At 46.1% G+C, this 24,929-nt stretch overlaps 1 protein-coding gene across 2 annotated transcripts in view; it reads left to right on the forward strand.

Annotated features, from left to right (window-relative positions):
- The window catches only part of TRPM2 (transient receptor potential cation channel subfamily M member 2), a 46,499-nt gene that overhangs the window by 4,462 nt on the left and 17,108 nt on the right, over positions 1–24,929 (forward strand). Inside the window, exons 3-18 of one of the 2 annotated variants that reach the window (XM_063132324.1) lie at positions 170–255; positions 1,847–2,015; positions 6,200–6,380; positions 7,040–7,203; positions 8,403–8,583; positions 10,328–10,389; positions 11,687–11,887; positions 12,171–12,273; positions 13,755–13,876; positions 17,217–17,567; positions 18,766–18,903; positions 19,558–19,687; positions 21,392–21,537; positions 21,877–21,989; positions 23,256–23,469; positions 24,535–24,653. In XM_063132324.1, coding sequence (XP_062988394.1) covers positions 170–255; positions 1,847–2,015; positions 6,200–6,380; positions 7,040–7,203; positions 8,403–8,583; positions 10,328–10,389; positions 11,687–11,887; positions 12,171–12,273; positions 13,755–13,876; positions 17,217–17,567; positions 18,766–18,903; positions 19,558–19,687; positions 21,392–21,537; positions 21,877–21,989; positions 23,256–23,469; positions 24,535–24,653 — 2,480 coding nt within the window. Of the gene's footprint in view, positions 1–117; positions 256–1,846; positions 2,016–6,199; positions 6,381–7,039; positions 7,204–8,402; positions 8,584–10,327; positions 10,390–11,686; positions 11,888–12,170; positions 12,274–13,754; positions 13,877–17,216; positions 17,568–18,765; positions 18,904–19,557; positions 19,688–21,391; positions 21,538–21,876; positions 21,990–23,255; positions 23,470–24,534; positions 24,654–24,929 lie in introns of those variants that run through there. The other variant, XM_063132323.1, reaches the window with a different exon arrangement.

Here is a 24,929-nt window from a genome sequence, read left to right on the forward strand (position 1 = left end):
TGACACCTGCTGAAATTCCCTTTTCTATACAACTGTGAAAGATACAGGAGCCTTGTCCTCTTTTCCCTACTTAAATGAATTATGCAAATATTCACAATTTTTGGGGAGGTATATTTCAGCTTGCTTCTGCTATTGCTACTGTTCTGTTCCTTGTATCTTCTCTCTGCAGGAAAATCTCAGCACGTGGATTCCTGAAAACATTCGGAAAAAAGAATGTATTTATTTTATCGAAAGTTCCCAGATGTCAGATTCTGGGTAAGGGAGCTCCTGCAATTGATATTGTCTGTTTCCTTTTCACTTTTCACTGAGTGCTCAAAAGTGGGGGTGAGCTCACTCAGCAGTACAAGTGAATTGGACACTACCTAAGGTGGTAGTACTCCTGAAAGTTCCACTGATGATAGTGGTGGTTATTTTACAGCAAGTATGCTGAAGGTGCAATATAAAAGCCTGCCTGATTCAAGATGCTGGTTCTTACCTTCGGATTCAGTAAGGGGTCTATCTGCATTGTACAAACTGGGCTTACCTGCAAGGAAGAGTGCTTGGGCATGTGACACTTAAGTGTGCTTGAACTTCTCTCATGTTTTGTGTGCAGTGTTATAGTTGAATCAGGGCTCACAGGGACAGAGCACCAGCAATTTTTATTAGCAGGGATGCTGAGGTCATATGCCATACACACAAATAAGACTTTCCTGTTCCCTCTTAGTTTAGCTACAATAGTAGCTGGGGGAAAATGTATTTTCCCACCAACAATGTATTGTTCCCTGCTTTAATGGAAAGTATTTTGGGACGCCTTGGTCTTGAATGGCCAATTGAGACCCATTCACTTAACAAAAGAGTTACTCCTGGTTGAGATAAAGACTGCTAGAACTGGTTTGTTGCTGTGGATCAACACAGCTGCCTACATTTTTTCACTTGCCTTGGGGGGGTGTTTATGGGAACCATCATGAGGAGCGCCTGTGCACTGCTGTTCCTGTGTGTCACATAGGAATGCTGTTATTGAGGTTGAAAATCCCAAAGAAAAATCAATGTACCTCCCAGCCAAAGTAGGTTTTGTCTTTGTGCTAGGCGCCAATTTATTACAACAAAGCCAATTTAAGTTTCGCATGCAAAAATGAACTTGGCTTGTTTTGATTTTAGAGGATGGAAGATTTAGCTCTACTGGCTTATTCATGTCACCTGGGTGGCGTTAGTTGTGGCCAAATCATTTGAAAATCCTATGGATGGTGCTGCCTAGTTTGGCCAGCCGATCATGTGCATCTGGCAGCATGGACAGAATCCAGATATTAAAGAGGTCAATACTGTGCCTAGTGGCAGAGTGGGGTGGCAACCCAGCACAGAGAAGGTTTTTAAAGCTACTCTGTAGTCATTATCAGGCAACATGTATACACGTTCATGTAGAACAGAGGCATCAGCTGAAACTGCCTGACATATGCTAGTGTTTCAGGTGCCAGAGGACTCCTTAATTTTGAAAACAAAAACATAGTAACTTGTGAGTTATGGGGTTGTGAGACCTGGAGTCCACAATGCTCCGCCATCTAATCTCCTCATTTATTGTTTGCCTATGATGAACAGAGGACACCAGCAAGTGCTGTGATGGTGAGAGAAGATGACTGTGCCAAAGTTAACTCTTTTGGACAATGATTAAAAGCTCAGAAGAACTATCTTGTAAGAAATTTGACAACCCTAGCAAGTTGATAGGCTTTTCATGATAGGCATGGATGTAATGTGACTTACATTGGTGCAGAGTATGCAATCAAGCTGGTCTCCCCTTTGTCTTCGCATGCAGCCTGCTGCCCTCACAGGTCTCCCAAGATGTTGCTGAGATTCCGGTGCTGTTTTCTTACAGGAAGGTGGTGTGCGAGTGTGGGTATCTCAGGGAACACCATTTAGAGGAGGCCATAAAACCTGCCATGTTCCAGGGGAAAGAATGGGACCCCAGGAGACATGTCCAGGAAGTGCCAACAGATGCTTTCGGGGACATCAACTTCACAGGCTTGGGGCAGAAATTAGGGAAGGTGAGTGAGTGCATGACTCGGTACCAGCATTAACAATAGTTGAAAGATGCAGCAGCCCCATGGTTTTCTAGTAAATCTGAGAAGTTAAGAAGAGAGTGTTGTTTGAATAGCTTTGGAGGCACGGGTAGGAAACCGGTAGCCTTTCATGCTGTTGGACCCCCAACTCCCATTAGTCCCAGCCAGCATGGCCAATGGCCAGAGATGTTGGGATTTGCAGTCCAGCAACATATGGAGGGCTACAGGTTCTCCACCCTCGTTATAAGAGCAGGAGACACTCAGACTTTCAGGCTGCAAGGGCAAAATTAAAGGTACCCCCATTCCTGTTTCATGGCATCTGTAACAACACTCTAGGATTCTCTGGGAACTAACCTACTAAATACCCTTTCAGTGTAACACTGATACCACCATGGGGTTGCTGTAGTAATAATAATAATAATAATAATAATAATAATAATAATAAATTTCTTACCCGCCTCTCCGATTGGATTGAGGAGGGGAACAACAACAAGAATAAATTACATAAAATACTGATTAAAACATGGTATACACTATTTAAAAACATCCTAAAAACATACTAAAAATATCCTAAAATTCTACTGGATAGGCCTGCCGGAAGAGATCAGTCTTTATAGCTTTCTTGAATGCTAAAAGACTGTCAAGCTGAAGAGTCTCCTCCAGCAGGCTATTCCACAGTCTGGGGGCGGCAGAAGAGAAGGTCCTCTGGGTAACAGTTGTCAATCTAGTTCCTGCTAGCTGAAGTAGATTCTTCCCAGAGGACCTGAGTGTGTGGGGCGGATTGTACAGGAGAAGGCGATCCCGCAGGTAGCCTGGACCCAAACCAAGTAGGGCTTTAAAGGTGATAACCAACACTTTATACTTCGCCCGGAAACTAATTGGCAGCCAGTGAAGAGATTTTAGGACCCACAAACATGTGGTTCAGTTATATTAACCTATTTCTTGTACATAGCTTACAATCCAATTCTGTAAACCTGTACTCAAAGTCCCATCCAGTTCATTGGGACTTACTTCCAAGTAAGTGTGTACAGGATTGTGGCTTCAATGAAGGATCCAGAGTAGAAAATACATTCTCAAAGTGCTTTACATAAATTATCTCTGTAAATATTGCAAGAGGCCTGCAAAGTAGACTAGTATTATTTCTATTTTACAGCTGCAGGTAGAGGCAAAGAAAGAATGACCTGCCTAAAGCCACTTAGTGAGCTCATGGCTGTGGCTGCTGAACACACTCAGGTTTCATTGGGCTGCCATCTAATCTGCGGATTTACAGGCCAGAATCTGTTCTGCTCCTATCACTGAACAGCATGTCCTGCAAGCCACCAATGTTCTGTGAACTTTATCCACATTTAGAATATTACATCCTGTCCACGTTTAGAACAGCACATAGGGACTGGGAAGTAGAAAAGTAGAAAATAGTTGCCTCTGAGTGAAGAGGAGCCCTGTGAAGTTTGGAACGGACTTCTGCAAGGGAGTCACAGAAGATACCCTTTACACTGGGCAGCTTCGCACACATCTCAATAAACCACCCTGATTGCCAGGCATCTTTTTTAAAAAAAAACTTTCTGGAATTGTATGCAAATTTAGTAAGGTGGAAAAAAAACCAGAGACCAACGCCCCCCCCCCCAATCTAAAGCATGAAAATGTGGATTTTGGGAGGATTTGTGCTTTGTAACCTTTTTTCCAATTTGGGGAGATTTGTACACATTCACATTAACTAATGTGCATTAGTTAATGTGCATGTGCACAAATGCACATTAGTTAATGTGAAAGTGCACAAATCTCCCCCAAAGTGTGGGTGGGAAGGTAAAAAAGTGCAAGAAAAAAAACCCCAACCAAATCCGCATTTTCACAATCCGCGAATTAGGAAAATTGCATGAATTTGGGGGAAGTTGCACATATTTTACAGTTGATCACTGCTTCATTTGTGCAATTCTCTGATTAGTGCAGAGTGAGCAGCGATTGCGAAAGGGAATCGGGCATGCAGGTATTGCCAGCCTGACATACGGCTAGTGAGATTGTGAGGCAGCAAGAGGAGAGGATGGTCTTTCTACTGCTCTTGCCAAGCAACTCTGTAGGCTTTTGGCACAGGCCGTTGTGCTGGATTTGCATGTCATGACAAGTCACTCAGAAAACAAGCTGCCTGAAACAAACCAATGACAAGCCCTGGGTTCTCAGGGTGACTTGTGCGTGCTTATCAAACCATGCCAGGTTTGGACTTCACGACAAGCCGCACTGAAACCAACAAGGCTGAAAACCCACCATCTCCATTATCATAGAATCATAGAATAGCAGAGTTGGAAGGGACCTACAAGGTCATCGAGTCCAACCCCCTGCTCAATGCAGGAATCCACCCTAAAGCATCCCTGACAGATGGTTGTCCAGCTGCCTCTTGAAGGCCTCTAGTGTGGGAGAGCCCACAACCTCCCTAGGTAACTGGTTCCATTGTCGTACTGCTCTAACAGTCAGGAAGTTTTTCCTGATGTCCAGCCGGAATCTGGCTTCCTTTAACTTGAGCCCGTTATTCCGTGTCCTGCACTCTGGGAGGATCGAGAAAAGATCCTGGCCCTCCTCTGTGTGACAACCTTTTAAGTATTTGAAGAGTGCTATCATGTCTCCCCTCAATCTTCTCTTCTCCAGGCTAAACATGCCCAGTTCTTTCAGTCTCTCTTCATGGGTCTTTGTTTCTAGACCTCTGATCATCCTGGTTGCCCTCTTCTGAACACGCTCCAGCTTGTCTGCGTCCTTCTTGAATTGTGGAGCCCAGAACTGGACACAATACTCTAGATGAGGCCTAACCAGGGCCGAATAGAGAGGAACCAGTACCTCACGTGATTTGGAAGCTATACTTCTATTAATGCAGCGCCAAATAACATTACTTCCTATTGCATTCAGATGCCTCATGACAGCCTTCTCCAATCTGGTGAGCTCCAGATGTGTTGGACTGCAACTCTCATCATCATTAAACACCGCCTGCTGATTGTGGATGATGGGAGTTGTAGTCCAGCACATTTGGCGGGTGCCCAATTGGAGAAGGCTGCCTTATGAGCTTCGGGACTATGGGTGCTTCCAGATGATTCTTTTTAGAGTGCAATTGGCTTTCCTTGTTCCAGAAATGTTGCTGTAGGAATGGGGCCCACATGACCAGTCATCTTCCATTTGTAACCCTCCCATGTTTTCCCTCCACTTAATGGATTTTTCATTTTCTTAAAATGAAAAATCCATTAAGGAAGGGAAGACAGAATAGCTGCACAATGCCTTTTGACTAGTAGCGCCAGGAACCCTCTGTCATGAAGTATTTTATATCATGGATTCAGAAAGCCCTTAAGGTACTTGAGTACAATGGGAAGTGGCAGGGAGACTGCAACTCTTATGATCAGTGGAGGCTAATGCTCCAGTGTCGTGGAGTGGCGAATAAGAACATAAGAAGAGCCCGGCTGGATCAGATCAAGTCTCCATCTAGTCCAGCACTCTGTTCACACAGTGGCCAACCAGCTGTTGACCAGGAACCCACAAGCAGGTCATGGTGCAACAGCACCCATCCACCCATATTTACCAGCAACTGGTGTATTTAGACTTACTGCCTTTGATATTGGAGGTAGCTTGTAACCATGAGGACTAGTAGCCACTGATAGCCTTCTCCTCCAGGAACTTATCCAACCCCTTTTTAAAGCCATCCAAATTGGTGGCCATCACTACGTCATGTGGTAGTGAATTCCATAGTTTAACTATGCGCCGTATGAAGAAGTACTTCCTTTTATCCGTCCTGAATCTCCCACCAATCAGCTTCATAGGATGACCCCGGGTTCTAGTATTATGGGAAAAGGAGAAAAATGTCTCCTTATCCACATTCTCCACACCATACATAATTTTGTACACCTCTATCATGTCTCCCCTTAGCCTCCTTTTTTTCCAAGCTAAACAATCCCAGCTGTTTTAACCTTCCCTCATAGGGGAGATGCTCCAGCCCCTTGATTATTTTAGTTGCTCTTTTCTGCTCTGGGTTTCAGTCAGAAATCTATAGGAGCTATCCAAGGTGTGAATTGATCGCTGCGCTGACATAGGAGCCACCAGCCTCCACTGCTTATGATCCTGGCCATTTTTTCATCATGGCAAGTAGCAGGGAATGGTCCCCTCATTTGTTCCTTCTGGGTTTTATTCCCTTGTTGTAGTATGTGCGTGTCTCCTCTAACACCCCCCCGCGAATCATCTATCATCTGATGACGCAGCACTGGGGCCTCGATATACCCAACCTCTTAGTATCTGTGACTGGAGGAGCTAAAAACTTCAACATGAAGCTGAGACTCAAGAACATATTCCGGAGGGGGCTTGTCAAGGTGGCCCAGACGACAGGTAAGCCAGTTTCTTGGTCTGAAGCTAACGGGAAGGGGCTTGTTCCTGTATTATACACCTTATTTATTTCATTTTCTATTTAGCCCGCTTTTCAGTTCAGATGCAAATACAATCAATCCAATCCAAAATGCAGTAAGCAATCAAAGTAGGAACAGAAAGCTAAAATTACTGCCCCTGAAACAAGGGTGGGTGACCTTTTCGGCCCTGAGGGCAACATGCAGTGCTGGATGGTGGGTTGGGGGTCTGTTCCCATGCACACATGCATGCATGCACAAACACACACACGCATGGAATGGCTGCTGTGGGATGGGGATGCTAAAGCCTCTTCCCACGCCTCAGCCATTTTTGCTGCATCGGGATTGCTGAGGGAGGCTTTCCCCTTCAGCCCAGATGATCACTTGGGTTATGAGGAAAAGTGAGTGGTGCCCTCTGGGCCTCAAAGAACTCATGGAGAGTCACATGAAGGTTGCACATCACCCACCCCTGCACTAAAAGGACTTTTCAGCAGGCGCACACACACACGTACAAAATTAACCATCACTAAAAGTGTGCAAGATGTTCTATTGACAAATTAAATCAAGCATCTCTCCCAGGTCCTGAGAAAAAGCAGGAGAAATGAGGGCAGCAGGCCATATCCAGTCAGGTTCCTTGCTCCACAGGTGCCTGGATCATCACCGGCGGTTCTCATGCTGGAGTGATGAAGCAAGTTGGGGAAGCCGTACGAGACTTCAGCATGATCAGCAGCTCTAAAGGCGGGATTGTCACCATTGGCATTGCTACATGGGGGACCGTGCACAACCGCAGTAGCCTCATCTGCCCCATGGTGAGCCAAAAGCATTTTCAGACCATGCTCCTAAGAGAGCACATGACTAATGCTGCAATCCTAAACACTCCTATACCTGGGAGTAAGTCCCATTGGGTTATGTGGGGCTTACTGCTAAGTAGTCATGCATAGGTTTGTGCTTTCAGTCTTCCCTCTGTTATATTTGGGGAGATGGGGATTAGAGATGATAACGGGCCTGTTCAGACAACATGCTAAGCCATGGTTAGGCTGCTAACCCTTTTGTAGCAAGTGGTTAATGAGTGTGCTTAAACCATGGTTATTTAGCCACCATGGTTAAGAATGGCTCACACGGCTTGCTAAGTCATGGTTCACACAACACTCTAAGCCATAATGTTTAGCTCAAAGTGCTTAACCACCATGGCTTAGTGTGTTGTCTGAACGGGCTTGACACCTTGGAAACCTCTTGCAGAGCTTCTTTCTGCCTGAGGGCCAAATTCCATTCCAGAGAAGCTCTTGAGGGCCACGTTCCAGTGGAGGGCGGGGCCAGAAATACTAGCACATATTTCGTTTATACATTAATGTAGGAGCAGCAGACCAGCATCCAATGAGTGCACGGACTCAGTTTCAGAAGGGGGTAATAACTATTCAGTAATTAAAAAGTGCTAATTTTGTGGCTGTAGTAGAGCTTAAAATATATACCAGTGTGTATTCAAGGATCCTAAAATGTGTATACGATTTGTGATGAACAATGCAAAACAGGCTGATTTGGTTATATCATTTTTACTTGTATTTCTTAAATAAAGTACTTGCTTTTAAAAAGAAAGAAAAGAAAGAGAAAAGAAAGCTCTTACTGCCGGTAACTAAAGCCTTAGGAGAAGCATTTCGCAGCTTTAGAATGAGGGGAAAAACTGCACAAAATCCAGGAAACCATCCAGTGATTATTGGTGGTTGGGGAAAAGACGGTGGGGGCCAGGGAAAGGGATGTGGTCTTCTGGGACCCCAGTGGGTCCTATTGGGATTCCCAGAAGGCTGGATTTGGCCCCTGAGCCTGAGGTTCTGCACCCCTGTGGCAAACACACTTGTGATGAAGATGCCCTCGCAGACAGAGCTAAGTGACTGCAAGTCATACAAGATCCAATGCAGCAAGGGAGAAGATGAAATGGAGCCAAGCCCATGAGCTCCTTTTGTTCAGGAGCACCTCCGTCTGCGACTCCTTTTTTTAACCTGGATGTTTGCAGGGTAGCTTCCCAGCTGAATATGTAATGGATGAGGAGACCCAAGGGAACCTCTCTTGCCTGGACAGTAATCACACGCACTTCATCCTGGTGGATGATGGGACACATGGCAAATACGGCGTGGAGATCTCCCTGAGGACCAGACTAGAGAAGTTCATTTCGGAGCAAACCAAGGTGAAAGGAGGTAATGGCAATGCAAGAAAACGGGGTATCTCATTGCTGATCAAAGTCTTATTATGTGCAACAGTCAATAATGCTAGACTGTTATCTACACTATTTCATCCCATTAGGCCTGTTTAGCTTCCAAGACTAGGCAAGACAGAGTTCATTTGTGCCAATGAGGCTGAGGGCTTATGCATTCTCCCATTACATCATAAGAACGTAAGAGGAGCCAAGCTGAATCAGACGAAAGGCCTATCTGTTCAGCATTCTGTTCACACGGTGGCCAACCAGATATTGTACGAAGCCCACAAGTAGGGCATTAGGGCAAGATCACCCTTGTGCTCATGTTCCCCAGCAACAGGCAAATAGAGGCATACTTCCTCTGATACTGAAGGTAATATATAGCCATCATGACTAGTAGCTATTGATTATAGCCATCATGCTGACGTCAGATTAAAGCAAGAGACCATATCAGGGCACTTCTTCTCAATGGCTGGTGTCAAGGAGACTTGAATGCTGGGATTAGTGAGCAATATCCTTATAATGGGGTGTGTGTGTGTAACTGGGGCGCCATTGCTGTTGGAGATGGTTTCTTCAGACTTGGACTGAACTTCCTACAGTATGCAGAAGGATGGTTTCCCCCATCTGGTTCTGCAGTCCGGAAAAGGAGACCCATTTAGTGTTTTTTGATGCCAAGTTACTGGGGAGGGCTGTAGCTCAGTAGTAGAGCACGTGGGTTGCATGCAGAAGGTTCCAGGTTCAATCCCTGGCATCTCCAGGTACGACTGGGAAAGACTCCTGTCTGAAACCCCAGAAGCTGCTGCTAGTCAGTGTAAACAATACTGTGCTAGATGAGGCAATGGTATCATTCCATATGAGGCAGTTTCCTTTGTTCTTGCTTGTGATAGTGTGTGTTGCCTGCTGCTATAACATGATGGAATAATGTTTTTTTTTAATATATATATTTTATTAAGTTTCCAATATATATATATACAAACATACAAAATACAATAAACTTTTTTCAGCCAAACATTATAGCGAAATTACTTTCTTTTCAAGCTTCAGCTTTTATTCCTTTACCTTGTTCCCTCCCAAAGTCTCACATAGATTGCCCCATTTTTCTTTCTAGGATGGTATATCATTTTCCCTTATCTCTTCCATTTTATTTTGTGTTATTTTATATTGTTTTATAGCACTACTTCTTTTCAGAAGTCCCAGAGAGTCCTATAAGCTTCTGCCAAAGTTGTTTTATTCTTTTCTTTCTTCATATATTCTATATATTTTTGACAATCCTTCTTAAAATTATCTCTTTGTTTTATTCCTCTTTGAAATTGTAACTTCTGTGTCAGTTTTTCACTAATTGCTATTTCCCAAATTTTCCTTTTCCACATAGCTACTGTCAGCATCCTTGCTGTCTTCCATTTTTTTGCTATTATTTGTCTTGCAGCTGTCAGAGAAAAGAAAAGAAATTCTAATAGGATATATGCTGGGTCATTTGAGTGCTGCTGGCATTGCTGCTGCTTGTTTGTCATTATAAATATTAATTATTTCGTTGTGTTAACTGTTTTGAATCTTTAAGATCAAGATTTCCCCCCCATATTCATTAGACTTAACTGCCAATTGGTCTCTTGTGATTAATAATTGAGAACTGCTTGCGTTACGACATCCCTGTGGTATTGGTAATGAGTTCCAGTAGGAAAGAAAAGTTGACTGGCAATGTATACCGGGATGCATGTGGGACTGACTGAGCCTTTATTTCCTCACAGGAGTTGCCATTAAAATACCGATCGTTTGTGTGGTATTGGAGGGTGGCCCTGGCACACTTGACGTAAGTACTCTAGTGAGCATCAGGGCCACGCATTGTGAGAAAGGAAATACAGCACAGGCAAATATGGTTATTGTTAACTCTTGGAAAAATCTGTTTCAGGGCACAGTAGGCCTCAGAAACCAACTTTTGGGGGTTTGCATGACACCCATAGAAATGCATCAGGTAATGTTAGTGCATAACATGTGCTGCCTTCTCCTTGACACATGTGAGTGAACACATAGGGTTCTAACTAACTACACAGCACTCCCTTTTATCTCAGATGTAATCAAAAGATTCTTATAGCAGGGGATATGAGAGAATATGCTTTAGCTGTGAACAGTGGGACTTCTCCCACCTGCTGAGAGCTGATCTCACATTACAGAGGATGAGGTGGCAGAGACAGGATGGTTCCCAGTGCTAATTGGTCATTGCTCTTCTACTCTAAGCTACAAATGGAACTGCAGTTGACTTTCCACACTTATCAGATAATATTGTGCATTTTCTATACATTCATCTCCTTATGTTCTGTTCAGACCAGTGTTCTTAGGGCTCTCTTCCATTTTTATAAGGGACATGGTTTTTTAAAAAATAATTTTATTGATTTTCCAAAACAAAATGAACCAAAAAAATGACAAATAAAAGCAAAGAAGTAAGTAAATAAAAAGAATTAAAAATAATGTGTTGAACTTAAATCAACTTATTGACAGAGGGTGGTACATTTAACCTCGTTTCATATTTTTTGCTTTGCTTTGCAGACCAAAATATATGTGGAGTCCGTGAGCTGCTTAGAAGTTTTCTTTATAATTCTTCTCTATATCAAACTTATATTTAGTCTCTTTAACGTAATCTGAGGAAAGGCTTTGACGTATATTGTTGCTCTTGTCCCTGATCAGTATGTAGAAAAAAATCCTGTCATGTTTAATAAAAGCCAGGTGTTTTGACTTAGCTAATTTTTGTTGGCATGTCAATTTTTGGGGGGACATGATTTTGACATGAGTAGTCTTTTACCGGGCAGCTAAAACTATCAAATCTCAGTACTCTTTCACTATATCCTTTGCAGTAGGTACAATTTTTATCATCTGCCTATTTGATTTTTTAAAAAATCTTTTAAGTGATGATGATGATATATGAAATGCCACATAAATAAAATACAGTGTTATAAACCTATAATGCCATTCAGAAAATTCCAACATCTTTTATCATCTCATTCTGCATAATGTTTAGATTGGCTCTGAAGTTGGTGTGGATATCATAGTTGAAGTCCGTGGGACAGCATGAGCTCAAATAGTGTCGACCTTCCCATTATTCTGTTCTGCAGACCATCTACAATGCAGTCACCAATGGCACCCCCTGCGTGATCGTGGAAGGCTCGGGACGTGTGGCTGATGTCATTGCTCAAGTGGCTAACCTGCCCAGCCCCAAAATAAGCATTTCCTTGATTCAGAAAAAACTGAGCACATTCTTCAAGGACAGTTATGAGCAGTTCACTGAGAGTAAGGTTGTGGAATGGACCAAAAAGGTAAGGCAAAAGGTCCCCGTGCAGATTTGAGTAGCTTCTTTGGGTCTGCAGAACAGCGAGTCTGAATGGGCTGGAAATTTCACTAGGTGTTAGTGGAGGTAGAGAATTGACTTCGGAGGTGCTTGAGGGTCAGTATATTGTGCTGGGGTGAGTGGGATGGAGGCAGTCACCCTAAAGTAACTGGAGAATGCAGGAAATACCTTCGCAGAGAGGAGCATGAATTCCCACCAGCGATGGGTAGGGCTACCACAATCCTACATTTTCTTCTTGGCATTTCTTGCAGATCCAGGATATTGTGCGAAATAGGCAGCTCTTGACCATCTTCAGGGAAGGCAAAGATGGGCAGCAGGATGTGGATGTGGCCATTCTGCAAGCCATGCTCAAAGGTGAGAAGTGCCATGAGTGCCGCAGGGCAGCTGTGCAGGGCAGGAGGTGGAAGTGCGTCCCTGGGATTCCTCTTGGGAGTGATGTTGCCCTGTGCCAAAATGTGCTATGGATTCAGGAAGCAGTGCAAGGCACTCCTGTGGAGTGACAGCTGAGGCTTCACTTACCTTTCGGGCTTTGCCTCCATGGAAGGAGTGGAAGCACAGCAGGATGCTGCAATGGGCAGAATGCTGCCTCATATCGTAGCCCTGATGCTGTGCGACATTGCACAAGGGAGAGGGATGTTGAGCAAAACTTGGTCAGGTGCAAAAAGGGATTTGATACGGAATAAGTGCTTTCTTTGATTTGCTGAGTTTGATTGTTACTCTCACAGCGGGTAACAACCCAATAAAATATGCATTCGACATTCAAAAATGCATAATAGAAACACATGAAAAGGATTCCACCATACCTGCTTAACTGCAGCTGTTAAATATCAGTGTCTCCGTCTGTCTGGAAAATGCTCAGACTGACATACCTCTAGGGAGCAGTGTTGGATATGATGCTTACTGGCACAGGGTATTTGCAGATGTCTAGTCTGGGGTCACAAGGCTGAACCAGGGGTTCACTTTTACACTGTAAGCTCCTTAGGAACATAGGAAGGTGCCGTCTACTGTGTCAGACTGCTGGCACTTCTAGACCAATACTGTCGACACTGACCAGCAGCAGCTCTCCAGAGTTTCAGGCAGTTTTTCCAGCCCTACCTGGAGACACCAGGGATTGAACCTGAGACCTTCTGCATGCCAAGCATGTGCTTTACCACTGAGCTACAGCCCCTCCCAAGCCTCAGCACCCGATATTCCCAGGCAGTCTCCCATCCAAGTGCTAACTGGGCCCCATCCTGCTTATTTTGCTGAGATCAGGCATGTTCAGGTTTGTTTGTTTGTTTATTACATTTCTATTCCACCCAATCACTCTGTCGGTGGTTCACAACAATTAAAACCACAACATGCATCCTAAAATACAATATAAAATGTAAATGCTTAAAACTGCAATATAAAAGTACAAACCAAAATAAAACCTAGCAGCAATGCAGAGGTTTAAAATACAATAACAGATTTAAAACAGAGCCAAAAGACTAAAATGCCTGGGAAAATACAAGAGTCTTCACTAGGGAGGGATCTACACTATTGCTTTAAAGCGCTTTATAACAGTTTTGACAACTGTTGGGGCCCAGGACACACTGCATATACAGTTTTCAAAACGTTTTCAAAGTGCTTTAAAGCGCTTTAAAGGCACTAGTGTACATTCCCCCCTGGTGCTGGAAAAAGCACAACATAGGCTGCAGGCAAACCTCTATGGGAAACTCATTCCACAAACAGGCCTCTGAAATATGTTTCTTTTCCTCGTATTTCCCCTTCAAGTTTTGGATGCATAAGATTAAGAGGCTTAAGTGTTGGTCCATTGCAACCCAGTCATTTTCTTGTCTGTTCTCTTCCTGCAGCTTCCCGATACCGTGATCACTTTGGCTGTGAGAATTGGGACCACCAGCTGAAGCTTGCGGTGGCATGGAACAGGGTGGACATTGCCCGGAGTGAGATTTTCACCGATGATCATGAGTGGAAGGTGTGGAAGCTTTTGACACCGCCTTGGCCATGAGCGTGCCCCCTTTCCGCCAGCATAGTTAGCGCAGGGGCCAGAAGTACCAGCCTTGACTGAATGCAGCCTTGTCTCTTGGGAAGGCATGGAGGTGCCAGTGAGGGTGAAACTACTAGCCATTATTAGGGCTGCCTTGCAATGCTGCCACTCCGGGCCGCTTTGCTGTCTTTTTCTTGTAATATGTACTGCGGTGCACTGTGGGACACCTCAGAGGGATGTGGAGGCACACAGTGTGATGAAGTTGTCTAGTCTTGTGGTTCATGTTGTGAGGAAGTGATGGTCAACTGAAATAGGGGCAGCAACTCCACATCTCTTATAACAGGGCAGGAAGTAGATCTCCAGATTGGGCTTCATTTCCCAGCATACCTCAACACTGGCTGTGCTGGCAGGGGCTTCTGGGAGTTGAAGTCCAAAGCATTTGGAGATCTACCTTCTGCCCTGCCTTCTCTTATAACATTTTGTTCCTGACTGGCCTTTGTGTATTCCACTCAGTTTACCAGCATGCATGAGCGAGAACAGGTGGGAATCTACACTGATGTTATTCTAATGTTTTGAATGGGTTACTGTGACGCACAGCGTCACGTGACTCTGGGTCTCCAACGTTGCAAATGAGTCGTACTTACAGGTTCTATTTCTTAGTTCCAGCATGGCTACAGATTCATGTGCCTCGTTCTACCGGTAATTTTCCTCTCCCTTTCTCAGAGCTGCTGGGTTTGCTCCGCCCACATCCTGTTCTCCTTCCTTCGCCCCGTTTGCTATCTTATCTGCTACAGCAGATAAATCACACCAGCGTTATACTGTGCAATCACTGACAATTGCATGCAAAGGACTCAGAAGTTTTCCACCTTAGAATCTGCTTTTATTGTGAAGTACTCCCATGATTCTGCCTTAAAATTTGAATCAAATTGGGTCATCGGTTGATTTTTTATGATTTTTTTTTAACATTTCCCCCCTCTTTGCAAAGGAGCTGAGGAGTGCTCAAAGGATCGCTGTAGCTCCGTGCAGGAAAATCAACAAGGGTCCAAAGTCCAAAACTCATGACCAGCGGGGCTTAAATGGGGCTGCTGCTAAAACCTTTCAATTTGGTCTCCCATCCAAACTCTGAGCAGACCCGGCCCTGCTTAGCTTCAGCAAAGTGGCTGGCTCCTATGCATTCAGGCAATTCCCTGGGACTTGCATTGAGATGTTTTGGGAGGGGGTTTGTGTGTGCTTATGACTATTGCCCTGCCCTGCCCTGCCCTGCCCTGCCCTGCCCTGCTCTGCTGTGCTGGCTAGGAGGCAGGCAGTGGGCGGAGCAAACCCAGCAGCTCTCACAGAAGAGAGAGAACAATGGAAGGATTGAACAATGTGCCCTGAAGTTCTGTTGCAGCGAAACGTAAGTCACGCTAGTGTGTCCCGTGATACAGAGAACCGATACAGAGAACCACGTTAGAAAGGGACACTAGCAACGTTATAAGACTAGTGTAGATCCGGCCCAGGTGGCAACGGGGTGGGTGGGTGACCTTTGTGCTGCCGGAGGCTCTTCTGTCTGGACTTGAATGCCACAACTCTGTATAGAGGGGTGCAGATTCTCATGGGCCCAAATCCAGCCTGCCTGGAGTTCAGTCCTTCAGAATTCCCCAGATGGCCATGCGGATCATTTGGGGATTTCCAGTGAAGGCTGGTGGCTCTGATGGCAGTGGGGCAATGAATCCGCTCTGGGGGTCGGACAGAACCAGTCAGAACTCTAAAGGAGCTAACCAAGATGCTTCACAGCACTGTCAGTGTGGCTGGCAAGATACCTTAAGTTGTAGCTTGCTAAAGAGTGGAAGTATCCATTTATTTATCCTTAACATTATTCTCCCAATTAGAACCTGCGTCATGGATGTTTTGTGTCTCTGACAACATGGCAGCCTCCCACTGCTTCTTGGAATGGGAGGCAGGGGCACCATGAGGGGGTGAAGAGGGGGCGAGGGAGACCCTGGCACTGCAGATGCTGTCCACCCCATGCTTGTTGTCTTGTTCCGTAGGCTGGCAGGCTGAGGAAAGATTGGCTTCTCATGTATCCGTCACACCATGGTAGAGAGGGAATGGCTATGCCCCATCGGCAACAGCGAGCCCTGCTTGCTTGGAGCTGCCTGCTGCTTCCCGTCCTTGGCTGTGGCGTACGTTTGGGCTAACGGGGAGATAAAACACCTGGACGTATGCTCGGCAGTTCCTTCCTCTTCGCGTTCTGCTGCCTGCTTCTCTCTTTCAGGACCTGAGCTACTGCTGTTGGCCACTGCCATTACCAGCAGGCCCGGTGCTGCCATAGAGGCAACTCAGGCAGCCACCTAGAGCGCCAAGCAAACGAGGGCGCCCAACAGCGTACCCGGAAGCTGCTCTCCTAGAGCGGTTTCCGGGTGTGCTGTTCCAAAGCCGCCGCCCCAGCCTCTGCCCAACCCCAGCGTCCTGGCTCCTTCGAAGCCAGGATGCTGGGGTTGGAGGCGGAGGCTTCAGTACTTCCAGGCGTGTCGCTTCATTTTTTCTTTTTTTAACCAGCTGACCGGCCCACGGGGGGGAGCAACAGCAGCAGGGGCAGCCAGGCGGGGGGCGGCCTCAGCGGCCCCTCAGCAGCGGCGGCGGCTCCTCACATCCCGGGGGCAGCGGCAACGGAGGCGGCTGTGAGGGGATCGGTGGGCCGGCCCGTGGCGTCGGCATCCCCACCCTGTGTTGTTGCCGCCGCCGCCTCGCCCCGGCTCTCGCCCGTGACGCGCTCCGACTCTGCGACCCAGGCGCGCCATTTCAAAGCCTCTGCCCCGCCCCCCAACCCCAGCGTCCTGGCTTCAAAGCCGGGAGTGGGAGGGAGGGAGTGGGCGAGCGGGAGCGGGGGAGCAGTGAGTGGGCGAGCGAGCGGGTGGGCAGGCAAGTGAGGGGGCGGTGAGCGAGCGAGCGGGGGGGGCCTTCAGAACGCGCCTGCCTAGGGCACAATATAGCTGGTGCTGGCCCTGATTACCAGAGGCTGCTGGGGAGGAGCCGTAGCTCAGTGGTGGAGCCACATGCTTTGCATGCAGAGTCCCAGGTTCAATCCCTGGCAACTCCAGGTAGAGCTGGGAAACCTCCTGCCTGAAAGCCTGGAGAGCCGCTGCCAGTCAGTGTTGACAATACTGGGCTAAATAAACCATAGTATAAGGCCTCTTGCTATGTTCTTCCGTTGCTCTGACTTTTGCATGCTACTTCCTTCCTACCTTTGAGCTACCCTTTCTTATTCCCTCTCCCTGTATCTGTGTCATGAGGAGGACAACCTGTGTTGATGCCGCCTCCCTCTGGCTGTTTTCTTGGCCAACAGCCCTCTGATCTTCACCCCATGATGGCAGCTGCCCTCGTGGCCAACAAGCCGGATTTCATCAAGCTGTTTCTGGAGCAAGGCATGCGCCTGAAGGAATTTGTTACCTGGGACACCCTGATCTACCTCTATGAAAACACGGCGACCTCCAGCGTCTTCCACGGGAAGCTGCAGAAGGTGTTGCTGGAGGAGAAGGAGCGCTCTGCCTTCTCCAAAGTGCCACGGATCCAGCTGTACCACGTGTCCCAGGTGCTGCGGGAGCTGCTGGGGGACTTCACACAGCAGCTGTACCCCAAGCCAAAGACCACCGAGCGACACCGTCTCTCCATCGCTGTGCCTCACATCAAGCTCAATGTACCGTACCTTTGCATGCTAGTAACCCCTTGAGCCTTTCATGGCACCCCAGCTTTACAGGGCAGAATGTACAGGGCAGTCCTCTTCCCCCCTCCCCCCGGCCACAGTGACCCCTGCACCAATTCCCAGCAATATATCACCCATCAGCTCAGCACTGCTCCTTGGTATGCTACTTGCGTGGCCAAGCCTGAATCCATCGTGTTGTTTCTTGCAGTCAATTTGTAGTAGCAGCAGAAGCTGAAATGATGTAGAATTGGTATTGGGGACTTCATTACCTGGCGCCCAGGACATTCAAACTAGTGTCCCTCTATTTCCAATGTTCAGGCTGTGAGTGCCATTGCTTACGTTGCTGCCACCCACCCACAGGCAGCAGGCTTGGTGGAATGAACCCCAATTTTGCAGGAATCTAAAAAAAAAAAAACCTTTTAGAACAGGATTCTAAGGGGTGGGGGTGGGTGCAAAACAGCCCAATGAGGACTGGGCATGCTTAGTGGCCATGGACCACTGACTGACTGACTGTTGGAAGGGGGAGAATAGAATGGAGTGGCTAAGATCTTGAATAACAAAACTCTATTCTGCAGCACTTTGTTGCAGATCCCAATTGTTACATTTAGTTCCCCTTTCTCCACCCTTCCGGGTGCCAGTCCTTGGCCTCCACTTTCATTTTCCACGTCCATTGAGCCCTGCCGCCCGGCCCCTCTCCTGCATAATTGTCTAGAGTTGTAGCACGAAAGAAGCAGCATCGTTTCCGTGCTTCGTATACTTATCCTGTGGTCCTCCTTGGGAAACAGGTTTTGCAGGCTGTTCATAGTGCATCGAAAATCTGTTTGACCAGAGGTGTCAGTAGGACAGAAGAAATTAGAGAATACATGGGCAACATGGGTGCAGTTAATAAATTTTAGATTCTGAGCTTAATGGTCTTATGGGGCAGGGAGCAGCTGTCATTCCGGGTGCGGAGACAGCTTTTTAGGTGGTAACATGCAATACTTTATTTATTTCATAATGTGATAAGCCAGCCCTATTGTGTTTGGGGACTCTCCTACTCATTCCTCAGAGTGTAGCGCTAGACATCTGCCCCAAAGTCCTACCCTGACAGCACCATCGATGTCTCTTTCACTCACATCACCCTCTGCTCTCTTAGTAACCACTGTCTGACTCCTCTCCAGCTTTCATTAATGGGTTCTTTTCTCTTCTGTAGGTACAAGGGGTGAGCCTTCGATCCCTTTACAAGCGTTCCACTGGCCGGCTCACGTTCACCATGGATCCTGTGAGGGACCTGCTCATTTGGGCAATTGTCCAAAACCGCAAGGAGTTGGCTGACATTATCTGGACCCAGGTAAAATCTTCTGTTCTCCAGCCATCTCCAGACAGGACTGTACCCAGCTCATAAGGCCTCATAGCAGAGCCATTAGTTTGGTAAACGTAGTTCTGTACCTGGTCCGGAGCCTTACATGCAAAGCTGGCCAAATCTTTGCTATCCCTGCTAGCAGCAGGCCCTGAGAGTGGGAATAAGGGGGACACTTTGGCACTCCTTCCACATGAGCCAAAGAAGGAGAATTGGGCCTAGTTCTCTCTGAGGTGGCAAATCTGTATCTGGGCTGTACCACTTCAGGTTTCTCCATTTTTTAAAATAAAAAAATCCTCCTCATAGAAAACTATTCTTGATTTATGTGTACATGGGGCTTGTTGTTGCTATTGTTGTTGTTTCACAATGAGGAACATTCAATGACGTAATACCCAACCCACAGTCTGAAGTGGTAACTCTGAGGCACAGCTTTACCACTGCAATAAGAACGAGGCCAGAGCCAAAGCCTAGAAGAATCAGTGAGAAGCAGGAAACGGCAAAGACATCTGCAGACAAGGAATGGAAAAAGTGATCTGTGCTGAAAGCGCAACCTCCCTTCCAGAACAGAGGACTCCTGAAGGTTACCCGGTCAACCTGGGACCAGAAATATCATGTTCTTGCTAACCTGAGTCCTTTTTGCTTTAGAGCCAGGACTGCATTGCAGCAGCATTGGCTTGCAGCAAGATGCTGAAGGAGTTATCCAAGGAAGAAACCGACACTGACAGCACTGAGGAAATGCTGGCCTTGGCGGAGGACTATGAGTCCCGAGCCATTGGTGAGTTTGGGCTGGGTTGGTAGGCCTCTGGTCTGGACAGGTTGGCAAATTCTCTCATTCTTCCTGGGGATGTTCCATCCAGATTCATCTTCTGTGTTGCCCTGGCCTATTTGCAACTCCCATGCCTCAGAATCCTCCAGTGTATGGCTGCTGCCATCTTGTGTTTCCTGCCCTGCCTCTCCCACTTGCACTACAAGACACTCTCACGTTACCTCGTGTAAGGCTGGAGTCGGACTACAACAGCCATACAGATCCCAGGGATTCAGTTTTGTCTGACATGTGGACATTTTGCAGGTTTGCTCCAATCTCATATAAACGGGGAGGGATTTTAAGAGTAAAAGAGGTGCAGACGTGAGGCCTCTGAACTTTCCTTCCTCCTTATCTTCCCAAAGCTCTTCTCCCCCGGCAATTTCCTCTCACCTGGGCCTACTTTCTTGGAGCCTGACTGGGAGGAAAAGAAGTTTGTAACATCATATTACAGGGAGGTGAGCATCAGTAAAGAAGAGGGTTCAGTTCTTCACACCCATATAACGCTCTTACACTTAAAATCAATTTCACTACCCCTTTATAAGTGATTTGGTCAGACAGGATATTACCATCATGTGTAATTCCAGCCTTATTATTATTTATTACATTTATATCCTACTCTTCTTCCAAGGCTCAATGTAGAATATATTAGGCATCCTAATTACCCACATGTTTAGTTTTTAATCGGTTTTTAATGCTTTATGTGTGTATGTTCTATGTTTTAGAGTTTTAAATTTTGTATACTTGTTTTTACCTCAATTTTAGAATTTCTGTAAACCGCCCAGAGAGCCCTGGCTATGGGAGCGGTATATAAGTGTAATAAATATAAATAAAATATAATAAATAATAATACTGTGACTGGCCCAAGGTCACTCATTGAGTTTTATGGTTGAGTGGGAATTATATTTCAGTTCTCTCCCATCTAGTTTGACATTCTAACCTCTACATCAGAAGTTCTTGAATGGTCCATGAGCTCCATTCAGATGGTCCTTGGAAGGGTTGCAGTCAAGAACATTTGTACTTGGCCCTTCACACTATATTTTTTTCTGATGGAGATCAAGGCCGTATTGACCAGGGCCAGATTATCAGACAGGCTAACATGGTTCTGGCCTAGGGCCTATGATTTTCATAACGTGACACTGGTTTTGCTTATAATGCCAGTATTGAAGAAAATACGTTATCAAAAGTTTATATATGGATGTGTCTTAATCTGTAAAACAAAACGTTTATTAAATGGTCTGCCAAGACCTCCAGCAATTTTCAAGTGGAAAAAAGTTAGGTTGTTGTTGAGCCATATATTATCATGTTGTCTGAACCCAGCCATGCTAACAAACCATGGTTTGTTAACCACAAACAACCCATGAAGAGAACCCATGATTTGTTTTCAGGTTGTAAACGGTGGGTTGTTTGTGGTTAACAAGCCAAGGTTTCTTATCATGGCTGGTTTCAAACTACACAATAACCCACATTTCAACTACAACCCACTGTTCAATGACAAGCCACACTCAATCCTTGACTATGGATTATCATATTTTGTGAACCCAGTCTCTCCCTCTCAGCCTGAGCTACCTCACAGGTTCGTTGTGAGGCTAAAATGCCACTCAGCTCCTCAGAAAAAGGCTGGGAAAGAAATGTAAGAGAAGTAATAAAAAATTCTAATCCCAGTTGCTCTTCTAGGTGTGTTCACTGAATGTTACCGGAAGGATGAAGAAAGAGCCCAGAAGCTCCTTATCCGGGTCTCTGATGCTTGGGGGAAGACCACCTGTCTACAACTAGCTCTGGAGGCCAAAAATATGAAGTTTGTGTCTCATGGCGGCATCCAGGTGTGGTTTGCTCACTTAGGGTGTTTCAGAAAACAACAAAACAATATATAATGGGTTGGATCCCAACTGAATCAACTGGATCCAACTGCGCTGGTGGAAGTGGGTGTCCCCACCCCTTTCTTCCCATGGCAGCTCCTCCAGCCCCATGCAAATGCTACACAGAGAGTCACCCTCTGTTGGAAGGGGTGAGCTATGGTGGGGATCCTCAAAAATCAAGGGGAGGAACCTTTCACAAGGGGAGCCCTTCCTCTCGCAGAAGGCAGATCCTAGATCAAACCTGTGGTTAATTATTGTTAATGCCATGGAAGTACTACTCTGCTGCTCCTCTCCTCTTTGCAGGCCTTCTTAACCAAAGTCTGGTGGGGGAAGCTGAGTGTCGATAATGGAATTTGCCAGGTCATCATGTGCATGCTGTTCTTCCCTCTTCTCTATACAGGTCTCATCACTTTCAGGTACTTGGAGGGCTTGACTGCACTACCCTAAGGCAGCGAGATTTAGACCCCATTTTTGTGTGCATTAGAGGGCCATCTCAAGTGGAAAATGCCACTTGGGCAGCACCCCGCTATGACCAGTCCTTTCATTCATCTCCTACAGTTTCCTGGTTTCTTCTCCAAAGGTCTAGTTGATCTGCATATTCTCCTTTCTTCACGTGACATTTGATCTGTCACCTTATATGGGGTGCAGTGAAAGGGTTCTGCAGGATTTGTTTGTAGAGAAGTCATGATGAACAGTGAATTCCCAATGTGTTTGTGTGTGTGTGTCTGTGTTTGCAATGAAATAGATATATGCACATTCTTCATGATTGCATACACACACACACACACTTCCAATGTTAGTATAATGTCATGTGTAAAGCAATCTTGGACTCATGTTTTCCAGCCATGTGCTTTTGCCACATTAGAGTCAGCAAGATCCATCTTTGGGCTGATGAAATCTACACAATATGTAGATGAACAACAAACTTGAGAGACTGGTCTGGCATTTTCCACTTTTTAAAAGTAAAAGCATGTGCAAGTGTGTATCTATATCTTTGCCAAACCTGACTAACTCCATATCAGCAAATATCTTTTAGGTATTTGTGAATGGAGTTCTATCTGCCCAGGGACAGGTAGACCATTGCTTGTGATGGTCTTGTGAATTAGAGCTGAATTCTGTGAGCAGCTATCTTATATGAGACCTGTCTGGGCAAGGCTCTGCTTGGTCAATGGGAGAAACCTAAAGTCACATATGAAGAGCAAGCAGGATCCCCCATATGGCAGGGGTTCAGAACCTCCAGCCCGTGATGCAAATCCAGCCCCACTGGGGTCCTAATCTGGTTCTCCATAGTTCCTCAGATAACCACACACCCTTCCTCTGGCCTCGCCCTTTCCCCTTTGGTAGTTTCCCAGCCTTTGGGTAGATCATTCTAAAAGGTTGGACTGCCTCTCCTAAGGCTTAGTTAAACTAAAATAAACTGACCTTTTTGGTGTTTTGGCTCCACTCCCTATGACTTTGGTCCTGCCCCCATTTTGCTTTCGACCCCGCCCACCACTGGAATGTAGCTCCCAAGAGCCTCTTCAAAATTGAATTTGGCCCTCAGGTGAAAAGAATTTCAACACCCTGCCATATGGTATTTCAGCCTTGACCGCATACCAGGCATATTAATATGGAAGAGTAAGGCAAAAATTAGAATTCCCAGCTACATTAGCAGCCACATTATTCATCCTTCCTACCCACAGAGAGAAGACGCTCCAGCCAATGACTTGCCTAAACCGCTTCCGAGCCTTCTTCACGGCTCCAGTTGTCATCTTCCACCTCAACATCCTTTCCTACTTCAGCTTCCTCTTGCTCTTTGCCTACGTCTTGATGACAGATTTCCAGCCAACTCCATCCTGGCGGGAGTATGTCATCTATTTCTGGCTCTTCTCCTTGGTGTGTGAGGAGACACGTCAGGTATCGGCTGCCGGAGGCACAGAAGCGTCATTGCTGTCTAGGGATGCTGGAGGAATCCATTTTGGGGGTGGAGCTTGGTGTGTTTTTGCCAGCTCGGCTCTCTGGATGCCAGCTCATGGATCTCTGAGCTGATTTGACTTGGCTCATGTTGAGTTGGGCCTGCTCATAGTTTCCCACTTTGTGGCAAAAATTGTGGCCCTAAATCGTGCAGTTTGCGCCAAAATTGCAGGTGTAAATGATCCCTTATGGCTGCATTGTTATGCGAATTTGCGCAAATCACTGGTCATGGACAAAAAGAAAAGATGTGTGCTCTCGCTGGGCACCAGGGGGTTGTCCGGTTGCTCGCCCCACATGCACATTGGGATCAGGCAACCAGTAGGAATCCAGCAAACAGAGCACCAACAGGACTTTGGGGAATTCGCCCATCTCTATGTTGCTGCCAGTGCAGTTAATATGCCGTGATCTTTAGCACCTGAGTGTTGCCTTAAGCTTTAGACCTTTCGTAGATTATGTTTTTAGGTGTGAGGAATGTGTAATTGCTACTCAGCTGATGGAACCATCTTACCATGACCGTGACAGGAAAGTTGCATTTGATGTCCTGGTTGTAGCTGGAGATTAAAAGCTCCATCCAATGAGTGTTTTACTGCATGCTCGGTACTGGGCACTCACAGATTGCTCACATGACGTCGTCTGCCTCTTGCCTGTCTTCCATCCCTTCTGGCCTTCCTTGTGCTGCAACCCCACCTCACCCCGAAAAAGTCTGGTTGCTGCTCTCTCCTACCGAACTGAATGGGCCTATTACTTCCTGTTTTCAGGAAGCGACGTTGGAGCGACAACAGAGAAGCATTTTGACCTAGATGTGATGGGGCTTTAAGACACAGTTTCTTGGTTCAGATGTAACAGGAAACTGTGTTTTAACAAACCCAGATGTTTTTCAGGGCAGCGCACAAGAGAGGGGAGGAGGAAGTGTCCAGATCCAATGCTAGTTTTCAGTCCACAGTTTGTTGGACGGGGATTATTACGACTGAACTGGGGCAGTAAAACTATTTCCTCTTCTTCCTTCAGCTTTTTTATGATCCTGATGGGTTTGGCTTGGTGAAAATGGTTTCCTTGTACCTCAATGATTTCTGGAATAAATTGGATGTGTGTGCCATCCTAATCTTTATAACTGGCCTGGCCTGCAGGTGAGTTACAGTGTAATAATACCAACCACTTTGGAAGAGGAGAAACGCAAGGAATTTTTGGATATCAGTATATTATTTGTCTTTTAAATCTAAATGCCAGTTTCTGCTGAAAAATCTCATCAAAATGCCTCGAGAACAGGCTTGTGCTTAACATGGTATTTTTACAGCATTCACCTTGGGATAGCTGTTTGGCTCCATGTCTGGGACAGTTTCATTTATGTGAAGCTGATGCCTGCTAGGCTGCAGTTCCCCTTAGTTGGCATTTTGATCTATTGG

This window comes from Elgaria multicarinata, chromosome 8 (genome assembly GCF_023053635.1).
Source record: "Elgaria multicarinata webbii isolate HBS135686 ecotype San Diego chromosome 8, rElgMul1.1.pri, whole genome shotgun sequence".
In the NCBI taxonomy this organism is placed as follows: domain Eukaryota; kingdom Metazoa; phylum Chordata; class Lepidosauria; order Squamata; family Anguidae; genus Elgaria; species Elgaria multicarinata.